Genomic DNA, 14,268 nt, shown 5'->3' on the forward strand with positions numbered 1-14,268 from the left:
GACTTAAGCCCAAGAGATCCCAATGGAAGACAAAGGTCACAGGAGGCTTCTGGACATGGGGGATTCTGATGTCAGGGGTCTCAGAGCGGGCAGGGAGAATCTTCTATGGTTAAAATGGATGCTGGATGATAAGTCCCAAAGCCCGTGGACAGAGGAGTGGCTGGGGTGGGGATCAGAGCATCAATCAACAGGGCTGGTCAGAACCCTTTCATGTTTTCTACTTGAGCTGAGATATTCATCTTCACTCTCAGACACTGGTACTCAGGATACTTGAACTTTCAGTGTCCAATCAGGACTGTTTATACTGTCTGCCCCCTGATTATCAAGTCTACTGCTGAAGGTATTCCAGTTGGCATGGGGACTCACAGAGCCTGAGTCTGTGGGCTGGCCTGCAGGTCTTCAGCACCTTCAGCTCAAGTGCACTGGGCTGGGCAAGATGGCATAGATGCCAACCTTGGGCCCACCAGAGTCTTAAGAATGGCATCCCAACTCCTCAGGACAATGTGGATCTGGGGGTACCGTGAACTATGCCACCAGCAGTTGTGGCACCAAGCTCAAACTCTGCATTTTAAGAACATCATTCTCACCTGGTGTAAAATAAAATACACACATCCATTGTCCATCATTCACTGTGTGTGTGTGTGTGTGTGTGTGTTAGTTGCTCAGTTGTGTCTGACTCTCTGCAACCTCATGGACTGTAGCCTGCCAGGCTCCTCTGTCCATGGAATTCTCCAAGTAAGAATACTGGAGTGGGTAGCCATTCCCTTCCAAGGGGTCATTTACCATGACATGAGTCTGAATCCTTTACCTGGAACTGCTGTGGAGCCTCCTGCAAAAGCTGCACCAAGAGGAGGGTCCTGGGGGCTAGGCTGGGCCAGGTAAGAAGGTTATCACGCCTGTGTCCCCCTCTCTCACCCACCACCCTCTTGCTGACTTCACCTCCATCATGGGTTGCTGGTCTCAAAAATATTTTCAACAACAATGTGCACACACATTAAATAATATTGTGTGCACACACACAATAAAAGGAATTCTGCCTTTTATTCAGTCCTTGAGATTCCTGACAAGCTAAGACATTTTCTGATGGCTGGAGGATCTGACCACATCTTTCTGTTGCCTTCCTTTCAGATTCCGGGAGGCAGGATTCAGCAGTGGGGTGTGTCAGTCGTTCTTTTATATGAGGGTTCAGAATAAGACAGTGCCTTTTCATCCCCAAGAAGACGGATATATTGGAGAAACCTGAAGCCATCTGACACCACTTAAAAGTAATCTATTTGGTCTTTTCTCCTTGAATTTTTTTCCTCTTACCATTTAGACATATTACCATAATATACATTGTTAATAATTGCTGATTAATGTTACTCAGAACACGATGAAACCTTTCAATTTCTGATCTCATTTATTTTCTCAGCCCTAGAAAGCATGTTTTCCCCCATCTCTCCACTGCATTGATTTTGCAGTGGAGAGATGGGCTTTGGTCATGGGCAAGCTTGCCTTTCATCCAAGCAATAGCCCTGGAGTAAACCCTGTTGTTTCCCCCACCCCCCACCTCCCCTGAACCACAGCAAGGCTTTCAATTCATCCTATTCTTTAATTACTGAGGATGGAATTAAAAGGTAATGAAAAATGTCAGAGAATAGTTTGATCACTGATGGACCTATTTCTTAGTCAAAGAAATCACAAAGAAAAGGTAAGTGTTCTCAAATTAAAATTCCCCTGCATAGCTAAAGCATATGACTTTATTTCCTGCAGGTTATTATAGGTTAATCTGTATAAATGTATCTGTGTACACTTTATACAATTTTATATATGTATATATGAGTGTATATGTTACATAAAGCTCTGATTTTTCTCAGGCAGCAGGGATGGCTTTCATAATAATGTATTTTTCAAGGGAGGGGGGGCTTGAATGTGCCAGGAAGTTGGTTAAGGTGAGGGCTTCCCTGGTGGCTCAAATGGTAAAGATCTACTTGCAATACAGGAGACCCAGGCTCAATCCCTGGGAAGGGAAGATCCCCTGGAGGAGGAAATGGCTACCCACTCCAGTATTCTTGCCTGGAGAATCCCATGGCTGCAGGAGCCTGGTGGGCTACCATCAGTAGGGCTGCCAAGGGTCAGACACAACTGAAGCGATTGAGCAGGCATGCATTGCTTGCATTACCACCTGAGCCACCACCCGGAACACCATCCGTGTAAAGACTGCCTTCCACAAAACCGGTCCCTGGTGCCAAAAAGCTCGGGGACTGTGAGGCGATGGGAAATAAAAGCATAAATCATTCCCAAATCTCCAGCGTGGATGCTGGAGGTGCCTCGGATAAGAGACTGGTGATTGCACACGACTGGAGGATGCAGGCGCCTCCATCCGACGCCTTCACAAAGAGGTCCGGAGAGCAGCCAGGTGCTGAGAAGACCAGTAGGAGACAAGCCAGGGAGCAGGCTCTGGAACCCATCACTCCAGCCTGTCCCTCGGAGGTGTGGCGCGGGACTCACGGGCGCCCTCAGCTGATGGCCAGGGGCGGTGCTGTACTGGGTGGTGCTGCCGCAGGGAGAAACTGACAAGCCCCGCCCCTCCTGCAGGGTTAGGGCAGCCACGCAGGACTGTCATCACCGCCACCACCACGGAGCCTGGCAGAGCCTCACACCCAGACCTTTGCGGGGTCCAGGTCGATGCACAGAAAATACTTTTACGCGTGGGGAGACCAACATCTGAGCGCCTTAGCAGTCGGTCCTGATGTTTCCACCTCTGTTTTCCATAGACCACAGCCTGCCGTGGCAATCAAATCTGGGGGTCCCTCCTGTCCCCATAACCCCTCCACCTGTGCCCCTGCCCCCGTGAGGACACTGCTCCATCCATCATCCTATCTCCCCTCTGCTGGCGTCATCTTACCCTCCACAGGCGTCCTTCTCACATTATTACAGAGACATTCAAATCCCTCTTAATAAGATATTAAAAATTTTTAGAATCAACAATTTACCAAATTATCATAGATTTTAATTTTATAAACATTATATATAAATAAACACATTATAAATAAACATTATATAAATAAAGAAACATAAAAATAGTTTATGATTTTATAAACTATCATAAAATTCTGAAACATTTTAAAAAAGCTTAACCATCTCAATGCAGGGCTTCCTTCAGCTCCTTCCTTTCATAAGGAAGTACCTGGATAAGTTATCATCTTCCATTTAATCAAGGGGCTTGTCTCCACAAAGTCTCATTACTACGCATGCTGGGTCCCTTTAGGTGCCCAGTCATCAATCTAACAGATACCTATTGAGCCATGTGTGAAGCACGGTTCTATGTGCCTGGGATGCAAAGGTGAGCACCATGAAGCTCTGTGCCCCGTAAAGCTTGCAATCTGGCTAGTAAAGTTAGAGAAATACAATATACATAATAAAAAAGTCAATTTCCTGGCATGCTAGAAGCAGATGAGAGCTAAGGAAGGGATGAGAGCGGAATGAGGAGATGGGACCAGGGCAGAAACGGAAGTTAGAGGCCAAGTTCAACATTCTGGGTCCAGATCTTTTCCATCAATTAAATTCCAAATGGATTAAGCGCCGAGTACACTAGTTGTGATCACATATCCATGGGATTTTTCATTGATGGGCTTTCAAAGAAATCCTATGTAAATTCCACTTAGGAAAGAACCCGGCCCAGAACTGAAAATACAGAAGAGTCTGCAGTTTCCAAAAGGGAGTGACTTGAGGGTTCAGGGAAGGTCCCCACCATCCCCTTTGCTCCTACATCTTGGACGCTCATTACATCATAAGAACATGAAGTCTTTCATTCCATGAAGGGAGGGGGGTGTAAGTGTAGATGAGGGGCTGGCAGGGTATCTTAAAGGTTCTGAGCAATTAGGGATAACGAGTGAAATCTGACATGGAGAACAGGCTTTGATTGTGGGTAGGGATTCCGTGCTGGGTACCTGCCTGGCAGCACAAAAAGGAGATTCCAGCAGCGGAAAAAGGAAGAAATTCAATAAACTTAAACCTTATAATTGTGTCCGAGTCATTTCCAACAAGCTTCCTTCCCAGGTATGCAAAACCTCAGGACAGGGGCCAGTGGGGACCCAGTGACCCTAAATGGGCACCCTCTGGAGCCCCCTCTTTGTGGTACGCAGGAAGACACACCAGTTAAGTGGTGACCAGGTCCTAAAGGATTCCCCTCACCCAAACCTTCACTGAGATCCATTTATCTTAACTCTAACATGAAGAGGTTGGAATGCATCAATATGCCCAACTTTTTTTTTTTACAGTGAAATTCATTTTTCAAACAGAATTTTAAACAAAACCCAGCTGAAGCAATGGAGCTGATCTGAACGTGGGGCCAGCAAGAACCCCTTCTGCATCTTCTTCCTCTTCCCCAACAGCCTCCTTAGAAACCTTTCTAAGAAACAGGAGAGTCCCACAAAACAGGATCCTTCTCTCCTGTGGCATCTTATGGTTCTTCTATGTACACGAACTATCCAAATATGTAGGCTGGAAATTCTAATTTAAGGAGATGATTTAATTTTCAGAAAGATTTAAGGAGAGAATGAAACTGGATGGGCGCAAGAACCATATTCTCTAGCTAAGGTCTAGATTGGATCACCCAGGCATGGCCAAATTGTTCAACTTCTTGAAGTGGGTAAAGCCCAGGTTTCTTCTGTCTGGGGAGGGGGTGGGGTACCAATCCTGCTGGAACATCTTTAGGAACAGAAGTGGGGTGAGCCATTCTGTAATTCACCCAGCTAAGGAAGCTTTAAACACACATCAAAAATGACCAGGTAGTACTGCTCACAAACATGAATAGACCAAGAAGAAAGGACACCATGTCACAGACCTTGATTCCAAGTTCGATATTTTCTCCTCCATACACATCCATCCCAGGGTCCAGAAGACCGATTTCACCAAAGAACTTCCTGTTGACCACAAACGAGCAGCCGATCATGGCTGGTGTCCTGCAGGAGAGAGAGAGAGAAGCGATAGTCACATGATACATAGAAAATGGAATATTACTCTGCCATGAGAAAAGGAAATCCTTTTCTCCAATTTGCCACAACACTTCTGGACCTTGAGGGCATTATGCTGAGTGGAATAAGTCAGACAAATACTGTAGATCTTGCTTATATGTGGAATCTAAAAAAGTCAAACTCATAGAATCTACTCAGAGAGTGGACTGGTGGTTACCAGGGGCTGGAGGCAAGGTGGAGGAATTGGGGGATACTGGTCAAAGGGTCTACACTTGCAGTGAGAAGATAAACAAGTTCCAGGGCTCTCATGCACAGCATTGTAATTATTATTAAGAATATTGTACTATATACTCAAAGTTGCTAAGAGTAGATATTAAGTATTCTCACCATAAAAAAAAAAAGAAATGATAAGTACGTGACCTGTTAGAGAGGTGGACCATAAAGAAGGCCCTGTTAGAGAGCTGTACCATAAAGATGGCTGAGCACTGAAGAATTGATGTTTTTGAATTGTGGTTCTAGAGAAGACTCTTGAGACTCCCTTGGATGGCAAGAAGATCAAGCTAGTTAATCTTAAAGGAAATCATATTCATTGGAATATTCATTGGAAGGACTGATGCTGAAGCTGAAGCTCCAATACTTTGGCCACTTGATGTGAAAAGCCAATTCATTGGAAAAGACCCTGATGCTGGGCAAGACTGAGGGCAAGAGGAGAAGGAGGCAGTAGAGGATGAATGGTTAGATAGCAGCACTGATTCAATGGACATGAGTTTGAGCAAACTCTGGGAGATAGTAAAGGACAGGGAAGCCTGGCGTGCTGCAGACCACAGGGTCACAAAGAGTTGGACGTGACTTAGCAACTGAACAGAGGCATTAGCTAATGCTATGGTGGTTACCTTGTTGCAGTATAGAGATCAAAACAACATGTTATATACTTTAAACCTGCACTATGTTATCTAATTGTATCTCACCTGAAGAAGGAGAAGGAGGGTGAGGAAGAGTAGGGGGAGGAGGGGGAAAGGAAGAGGGACAGGAAAAGGAGGGTGAGGAGTGGGAAGAGGAAGTAGAAACAGAAGCAGCCTCCTTTAAGGCATTTTACTGGTGCTGTAGGGGATAGAGAAACATCCTGCATTCAAGCAACTAGGTTATTATTATTACTATTATTATGGCTGCCATTTATTGAGTGATTACTGTCTCCAGCATGAGCGCAAAGCACATTTCACACACTGTCTCATTTAAAAACCCCCAGGTTGTGTGAAACAGGAAAGACCTCTCCTGCTGAAGCCCGTGGAGAACTAGCGACCCAGCATGAATCACAGAGCAGAGGTCAGGACCATCCGCCTCTCAAAGCCCTTCATTTTAGTCTTTCTGCCTCACTGCACTCCCCAGAAATGGCTTTGTGAAAGAGCCAGTAAAACCCCAGTCTGCCAAAGGCCAGAAATGCTGGTGAGATGCTTTCCTAGGCGATAGAGACGTCTCATATGGGAAGCCCCATAAAAGTCCACTGGGGCTGCTAGGAAGCTGTTAGGTGGGATTCTCCTGAACTGAACTATAGATCTCAACAATAGATCTTTATCTGCTCCTTCAGATCTCGAGCTTGAGTTTAATGTCCAGATTTCTGACACCACGGGATACTTCTTGGTACCCATGTGGTGCAGCAGCAGTGGGGTCAATGGAAATACCAGTGTTGAGAGTTGAAGGGACCAAGTTTGATGAATGCAGATGCTGCCATGGAAAACTGAACTTGTGTGAGGTGAATGGAGCCTCTGGCTCCCAGTTAAGTCTCTGCAGAGCATCGCTGTGAAAAGACATGCAATGAGACCAGTGCAGAGACAGTAGGAGCTCAATAATAGTGCTCCTTCGCCCTCCATGTTTTCCCAGCAATCTCACACCAATCATGCCTATGGACACAGGATATCACCCTCTTTCGGGGCACTAGCTACCCCAGAACAGCAACCACTTCACTGTCAAGCATTCCCTGCAGCTCTTGGCCCCTCTCAGAGAAGCACCTGGCCCCTCTCCTGGAAAAGCATATGAAGTCCAGCCCCTGTCTCAGCTAACTGAACCAGGACTGAGCATGGATCCCAAAAGGGTCAATCAAATTATGCTTTTCTGAAACTTGGAATTGAGACAGTGCTGGGAGTTAGAACTAGAGGGTCTCAGCCATCTGTAGGGCTCAGGCTGCCATTTGGGGGCAGTTCTGGTGGTCCCTGTGCACACGGATGGCTGAGCAGAGGGAGGTAGATGCCCCTCAGAGGGGTGAGACCAGGGAGTGCAGGGCAGCCTGGAGTCCTGGGCTGCCCACCTGCTGACTGGCCTGGCTCCGCACTCTGCCCCTGGGTGATGTGAGAGCCCCTTGTGTCTTTGTGATCTGTCCTCCTTGACTTAAATGGGGTGTGTTTCTGTTCTTTGCAGCTGAATAGCAAAGCTATGACAAACTTAGACAGCATATTAAAAAGCAGAGACATCACGTTGCTGACAAACAGCTGATAGTCAAAGCTATGATTTTTCTAGTAGTCATGTACGGATGTGAGAGATGGACCATAAAGAAAGCTGAGAGTCAAAGAATTGATGCTTTTGAATGGTGGTGCTGGAGAGGATTCTTGAGAGTCCCTTGGAGAGCAAGGAGATCAAACCAGTCAATCCCAAAGGAAATAAATTCTGAATATTCATTAGAAGGACTGGTGCTGAAGCTGAAGCTCCAATACAGTGGCCACCTGATAGGAAGAGCCGACTCACTGGATGCTAGGAAAAATTAAGGGCAGGAAGAGAGGGGAGCGACGGAGGATGAGAGGGTTGGATAGCATCACCGACTCAATGGACATGAGTTTGAGCAAACTCTGGGAGATGGTGAAGGACAGGGAACCCTGGCACACTGCAGTCATGGGGTTGCAAAGAGTTGGACAAGAGTTTACAACTGAACAATAACAACGATCTCCCCTCCTTGCCACTTCTGATCTGGGGGAGGGTGGATGTTTCATCAGACAGCCAGAAGAGGCAAACTGCAGAGAAGATTCCCTCTGGGAGAGTTACAAGCCAGGGTCACTCAGGTAATGGAGAAATGCCAGTGACAGGCACGCTGGAGGTGGAAAAAGTGGTCCTGAGAGGACGAGAGACTGAGAGAAGGGGGAATGGGAGGGAGCAGCGGGGTCACCCCAGGTTTCTAGAGAGCCACTGCTGAGCACATCGAGAAATTCTGAGAAGTTAGAATACTCTCCAGCCCTGAAGTGCGACATCTGAAAATTCCCAACATGATCACGCATGCGTGGTAAGATCCTTCTCTAAGACACTAGACTTTCTAACCGCCCAAGGACGAGCAGGGCAGTTAGACCCACAGTGCACAGCTGTCAACCAACACTCTCGAACAGGTGGTTCTGGGCACAGCCTCAAGACTGAAAAGAATGTTTCTCTGAGATTGGCCTAGGATCCACCAGCATCACCTGGATGGCTCCTTAGAAAAACGCAGCTTCCCAGGTGCAGCCCAGATCATGGAACCAGACTTACAGAGACGGGACTCAGGAATTTGTGTTTCTTCCAGCAGATCCATCCTGCGGAGCCAACTCCCTCTTGAAGCATCAGGTCTCCAAGAGCAGAGAAGTTATTCCTCTGATTTTTTTATTGTATTCCCAGGAGTGAGCACCTTGCTGACATTACAGCTAGATGCTGGTGGGGAAGGGCTCCGTGATGTCCCAGGGACGAACTGGCTGACCTGAACTTGAAGCCAAGGACAGCAAGGGAGTGTGTAGTCGCTACGGGGAGAGACAGGGGGATAAACGGAGAAGAAGGAGGGAAGGAGGGGAAGAGGTGGAGGAGGGAGGGGAGGCAGACGGAGGAGAGGAGGCAGAGAGGCAGGAAGGACTCGGGCCCTAGCCTTTCATTGTCGAGGACACAGGATGTGTCTTCCTCCTGGCATCTCTCACATCGCCCTTTAGGAAACACCTCTGCCATCACGCAGCCTGCTCTTTTCACGTGATGGGCTTTACCTGGATGATATTTTATTTTTTGGTTGCGGTGGCAGAGACGGATTCACTGTATGAGTCCCCTTGGGTCCCCCACCTGCTGCTCACAGCTCTGTTCAGTGTATTCATTCAGAATACAGAAGCTCCAGGATTCCCCACAATGGGAAGGAGGGGTCCCCTAGGGCCTCCTCATTAAAACTTGGCCACAGCAGCCACCCAGCTGGGACAAGGCCCCACCAGGAGGCCACAGCCAAGCAGCTCGCTGTCTGCATCCTGGCAGGCCGTCAAAACCCAAAGATGAAGAAGGGCAGGAGGCTGGTCCCCATGCACTGAAGATGCAGAATGAGCGTGTGACCATTATTGGCGTTGGTGGCATGTGGAAAGGTCCCCTAAAGGCCATGGTCAAAAACCTACCACAGGGGACTTCCCTGATGGTTCAGTGGTTTAAGAACTGCCTTGCCATGCAAGGGACACAGGTTCGATCTCAAGTCGGGGAACTAAGATTCCGCATGCTTGGGGAGAGAGAAACTAAGCCTGCATGTTGCAACTACTGAAGCCCATGCACCATGATTGAGAGTCCATGCAGGGCAACGAACGATCTTGCATGACACTGAAGATCCTGCCTGCTGCAGCTAACACCCGACACAGCAAAATAAATAAGTAAATATTAACAACAACAACTTGCCATAGTGTCAAGAGGGTGCCCGGGTATCAGTTCACATCCTGGTGTCCTAACTGAGACCAAGCTTGACACGGATGGTGCAGAGGAGGGACTGGAAAGAGCCTGGGAGACCAGCCCCTGGGGGGTGGCCTCCCTGCTACGCCAAGACCCCGGTCCTGCAAACAGAAGGGCTTGGAGGCAACCCTGTGATGCTGGAAGCAGGGCAAGGCTCAAGCAGGTGGCTGATGCTTCACTGGTTGATGCGGAGATGAAATAAATCATTACAAGGCATATCCTCACCTCGGCTGGGCCAGTCAGCATTGCTGGCAATCTCAGAGAGGGGTGACTGCTCTGAATTCTGGATTGATGATGGACAGCTGTCATCTTCTCAATGGGAAGCCCCTGCCCGGCCCTACAGGGACCTGCCACACCATCGGCAGGGTGAGCCAGACCCGTCCTTATAACCAGAACCAAGAAGTCGCCGGGGCCCCGCATCCCCTCCGGGGTTTCGTCCCCACCTGCCGAGGAGCACAAGCTATGGTCGATGAGCTCCTGGAATGTGAGTCTACAGCCTCGTTCTTCAAACTCCACTGCAATTACCACCATCAGTGCAAACATTTCAATTAGAAATCATTCAAAAAGGATAATCATATTAAGGGATCTGCCAAAGTCTAATAGCTCCATTACGGAGGAGAAGAGCAGAAATTAAAAATAATTGCTTTTATTGTTGCTGTTCCAAAGAATATATGCAACACACCACAACTGTTCCAGCTGACAGAGAGGTAAGAACGGGAGAGACAGGGAGGCAGACCTAGGAATTTCCACCCAGAGATGCAGAGCTTTGTCACCGTCACTGCTTCCTCTCCTTGTCGGTGACAAAGCGCCCATCTGTGTTCTGGACGTGTCCACCCTCAAACCCCTTCACTGGCTCCCCACCCTCTGCTGAGTGAAGTACATGCTCTTCCTTAGCATCTCCGCCCTCCTCCACATCTTTCCTGCCATCGGCCCTATAGAGTCCATGGCCAGTTACACGGGGCAGTTCATTGCTCAGGAAACGCATCCCATTTGATGCCCGGCCATCCTTCTCCAGAAATGTCCCCCACAAGACCACCTCCGTCTGTCCAAATCCTACCCACACCCTTAAAAACACATTTAACTTTTGTGAAAAAAAATTATGTTGCAAAATATGAATACATATGTCTTACAGAAAATACAGCTTGACAAAAATAAGAAAACAAACAAACAAAAATCATCTGTGTTCTCTGGCCATAAGCACTCCACTCTCTCATCCAACCCCTGCTGTTCTAGTTCATCTCCTCAAGTTCACCAGATTCATCCCGCCTCCCACTCCCCTGGGACCCGCAGTCCACTGGCCCTGCAACCTTGACAACAGACTCCCTCCTCTTGCGTTCTCCCCGCCCCCCAAGTCCAAAGCCATAGTTGGTTGTTTTAAGAGTGGCCTGGCTTCCCCACTCCCACTTTGCTTTGTTGGCAAAACTGATGCCAATAATCGCATCTCTCTGTTGGCTGACTTCTCCTTAAATTCAGGGCTTTGTGTGTGTCCCACGGGTCCTCAGAGCTGCCCTGCGATCCTGCTCCAGGGCCCGAGTTCCTCCTCCGTCACTCCTAGAAGACTGCCCCAGCTTGTTCTCCGTTGGCAAACTTCCAACACCTCTTCCCTTCTTCTCCCTCTCAACCGGCAACCTTGCTTCTTATTTCCTTGAGAAATCAACAAACAAGAGAATGTCCCCAGCTCTCACATCCACAGACTTCGTGGTGTGGTCACCCTTGTTGTAACGGAACTGTTTTTGCTCTTAGCTGAGGCCAAGCCCTCCTTCCATCCTTTCTTGCTACTCTCACTACTCCCATCCTCACTCCTGCAATTCTTTCTCCCCTAAACACGCCTATATTAAATATCTTTCCTTATTTCCACAAAGGCTTCCCTTGTGGCTCAGCTGGTAAGGAATCTGCCTACAACGCAGGAGACCTGGGTTCGATCCCTGGGTTGGGAAGATCCCCTGGAGAAGGGAACGGCTATCCACTCCAGCGTCCTGGCCTGGAGAATTCCATGGACTCTATAGTCCATGGGGTCGCAAAGAGTCGGACACTGAGTGACTTTCACTTTCAATTTTTAAAAATTCCTTATTTATTTCAGGATGTGCTGGATCTTCGTTGCTATGTAGGCTTTCTCTAGTTGTGGCAAGCAGGGGCTATTCTTTGCGGCAGTGCTCAGGCTCTCATTGCCCTGGCTTCTGTTTTGTGGAACATGGGCTCTAGGTGCATGGGCTTGGCTGCTCCACAGAACGTGGGATCCTCCTGGATCAGGGATTGAATCCGCGTCTCCTGTACCGGCAGGCAGACTGCTCACCAGTGGACCACCAGGGAAGTCTGAGCTCAGAGTCCTTATTGTGGTTTCTTCTGGAAGAATGGGTGAGGCAACGCAAGCAGCTGATCTGGCTTACGACTGGCTGGCTAGAGTATCTGCAGGTTAGGGAGCTATCTCCAGCTGTTTGGTTCCCGGCCCTGGGATGATCAGGGTAGAGGGTGTTGTCTCCTGTAGTGAAAGACCAGGTAGAGGCGGTGGCTGGGAATGTGGGCTCCGGACTGGTTAGTTTGCATGGGAAAGGCATGCTCCCCGCGGGTCTTTTGCACTCTCTTAGAACTGGCTAGTCCTGGGAGGGGTGGTCTCTCCCCAGTTAAGTGCCAAAGCATCAAGAGTTTAGAAAATAAGAAAAGGGGCTTCCGTGGTGGTCAAGAACTGAGCTGGTGCTCTGGAGTCTGTGAGCTGCAACTACTGAGCCCAGGCACCTAGAACTGATGCTCCACAACGAGAGAAGCCACGGTAACGAGGAAGCCTTGCGTCGGAACCAGAGAGTAGCCCCTGCTCACTGCAGCTGAGAAGGCCCAGTGCAACCAAAACTACACAAATAAACTGAAAGAGGAAAAAAAAGGCCTCGGCTCACACTGTCTCTTCACTGCTTCTCCTCCTAACTGCCTCAGGTTCTTCCCCAGATGGCACTGCATGGCATGGCAGGCCTCCTCCTCTTGAAAACTGAGAGTGAAAAACTGTCTTTTTAATGGCAATAATCTCCCACTTTGTTGTCCTCACCATCTCTGAATTTTAAAATCCTGGGTACATTTTAGAATAACACCCACAGTTACCATCTTCCCTCTTAGCTGGCTCATTCCAAGCCCTTCACAGTCTACAATCCCCTTCTCTTTTGACCCACTTTCCTTACAGCTGTCTCTCCTTGTTTTCTGCTCCCCTTTACAGCAAAGCCCCCTTTCAGAGCTGTCTACACCTGATGCCTCCAATTTTCTCTCCCGTTCTCTCCTGAGCCACTCAAGCAGGCTCTCATCCTCACCACTCTGATGCAAGTGCATCTGTCAAAGTCAGAGATGACTCATCTGAAATTGAATGGCCAGTTCTCAGTCCTCATCACGTGTGAGCTCCTAGCTGCATCTGACACAGCAGGTCATCCTCTTTCCTTGGAAGCAGGCTCTCCACACCTGGATGTCTTCCTAGATGCCCCTTCCGATCTTCCTCCTTGACTCTTTCTTTTCTCTCTGAGGTTCAGAGGAGGAGGACTCCAGGGCAGAGTCCTTGGTTCTCCCTTGTTCTCCATCTACACTCACTCTTTGATGATAATGTTTGCTTTCTTGGCTTTCAACAGCATTTATATTCCAATAGTTTCCAAATATACACTCCTGTCTGAATCCTTCCTCTGCACTCCAGCCTGGGTACATCCAATTGCCTGCTCAGTGTCTCATTATGTCTAGGAGATCCCTCAGACATGGCTAGAAAGGAATCGTTAACCTCCCCTCCACTCAAGCCCATCCCACTTATCTTTCCTATTTAGGCAACACTGACTCCATTCTTCCAAGTGCTGGGGTAAAAACCTTGGTGTTGGCCTTGGCGCCAATTGGTCAGAAGTCCTCATGGCTCTACCTTCCAAATAAATCTTGGATCTGATGATCTCCCACCGTCTTCAGTGCCACCATGTCAACTGAGCCACCATCATTCCATTGCCTGGATTACCGCCATGGCTCCTAATTGGCTTCCACTCTGCTCTCATGCAATCAACTCTCAAGGCTCTACGGACACATAAGTCAGCTCAGCCTATGCATTTGCTGGAAACCTTCCAATGATTCCCCATTTCCTTCAGAGTAAAAGCTAGGGTCTCACAACATATTCTCAGGCTCCATCTAGACAGTCTGAGTTTCTCAGCTTCTCCTTGCCCTCTCCACTCCAGTCACACCCCCAGGAATACACTCAGAATAACTAAAAGCAGAGATTCCAACAACCACTATACACGTGTGTTTAGCATTCTGCCAGTAGCCAAAAAGTTGAAACAACCCAAATGTCTACCAATGGATGGATGGATACACAAAATGTTTGTGGTCCACCCATACAATGGATAACAGCTCTGAGACAGGCTATAACATGGATGAACCTTGAAAACATTATGCTAAGTAATAGAAGAAAGAAGGTCACATATGATTTCACTGTATGAAATGTCCAGAACAGGCATATTTATAGAAATAGAAGGCAGATTGGTGGTTGCCAAGGGCAAGGGGGAGGGGATAGCAGGGAGTGACCGCTGAAAGGATGCAGGCTTCCCATTTGGGAAGATGAGACTGTTCTGCAAGTACACAGTGGTGATGGTTGCAAAATATTCTGAATGTACTTAAT

At 48.1% G+C, this 14,268-nt stretch overlaps 1 protein-coding gene across 1 annotated transcript in view; it reads right to left on the reverse strand.

The window, feature by feature from the left end:
• Positions 1-14,268, reverse strand: part of GALNT17 (polypeptide N-acetylgalactosaminyltransferase 17) — a 427,419-nt gene that overhangs the window by 81,431 nt on the left and 331,720 nt on the right. Inside the window, exon 6 of the mRNA XM_061401839.1 lies at positions 4,829-4,946. Coding sequence (XP_061257823.1) covers positions 4,829-4,946 — 118 coding nt within the window. The remainder of the gene's footprint in view (positions 1-4,828; positions 4,947-14,268) is intronic.

Source organism: Bos javanicus, chromosome 25 (genome assembly GCF_032452875.1).
Source record: "Bos javanicus breed banteng chromosome 25, ARS-OSU_banteng_1.0, whole genome shotgun sequence".
Classification (NCBI taxonomy): domain Eukaryota; kingdom Metazoa; phylum Chordata; class Mammalia; order Artiodactyla; family Bovidae; genus Bos; species Bos javanicus.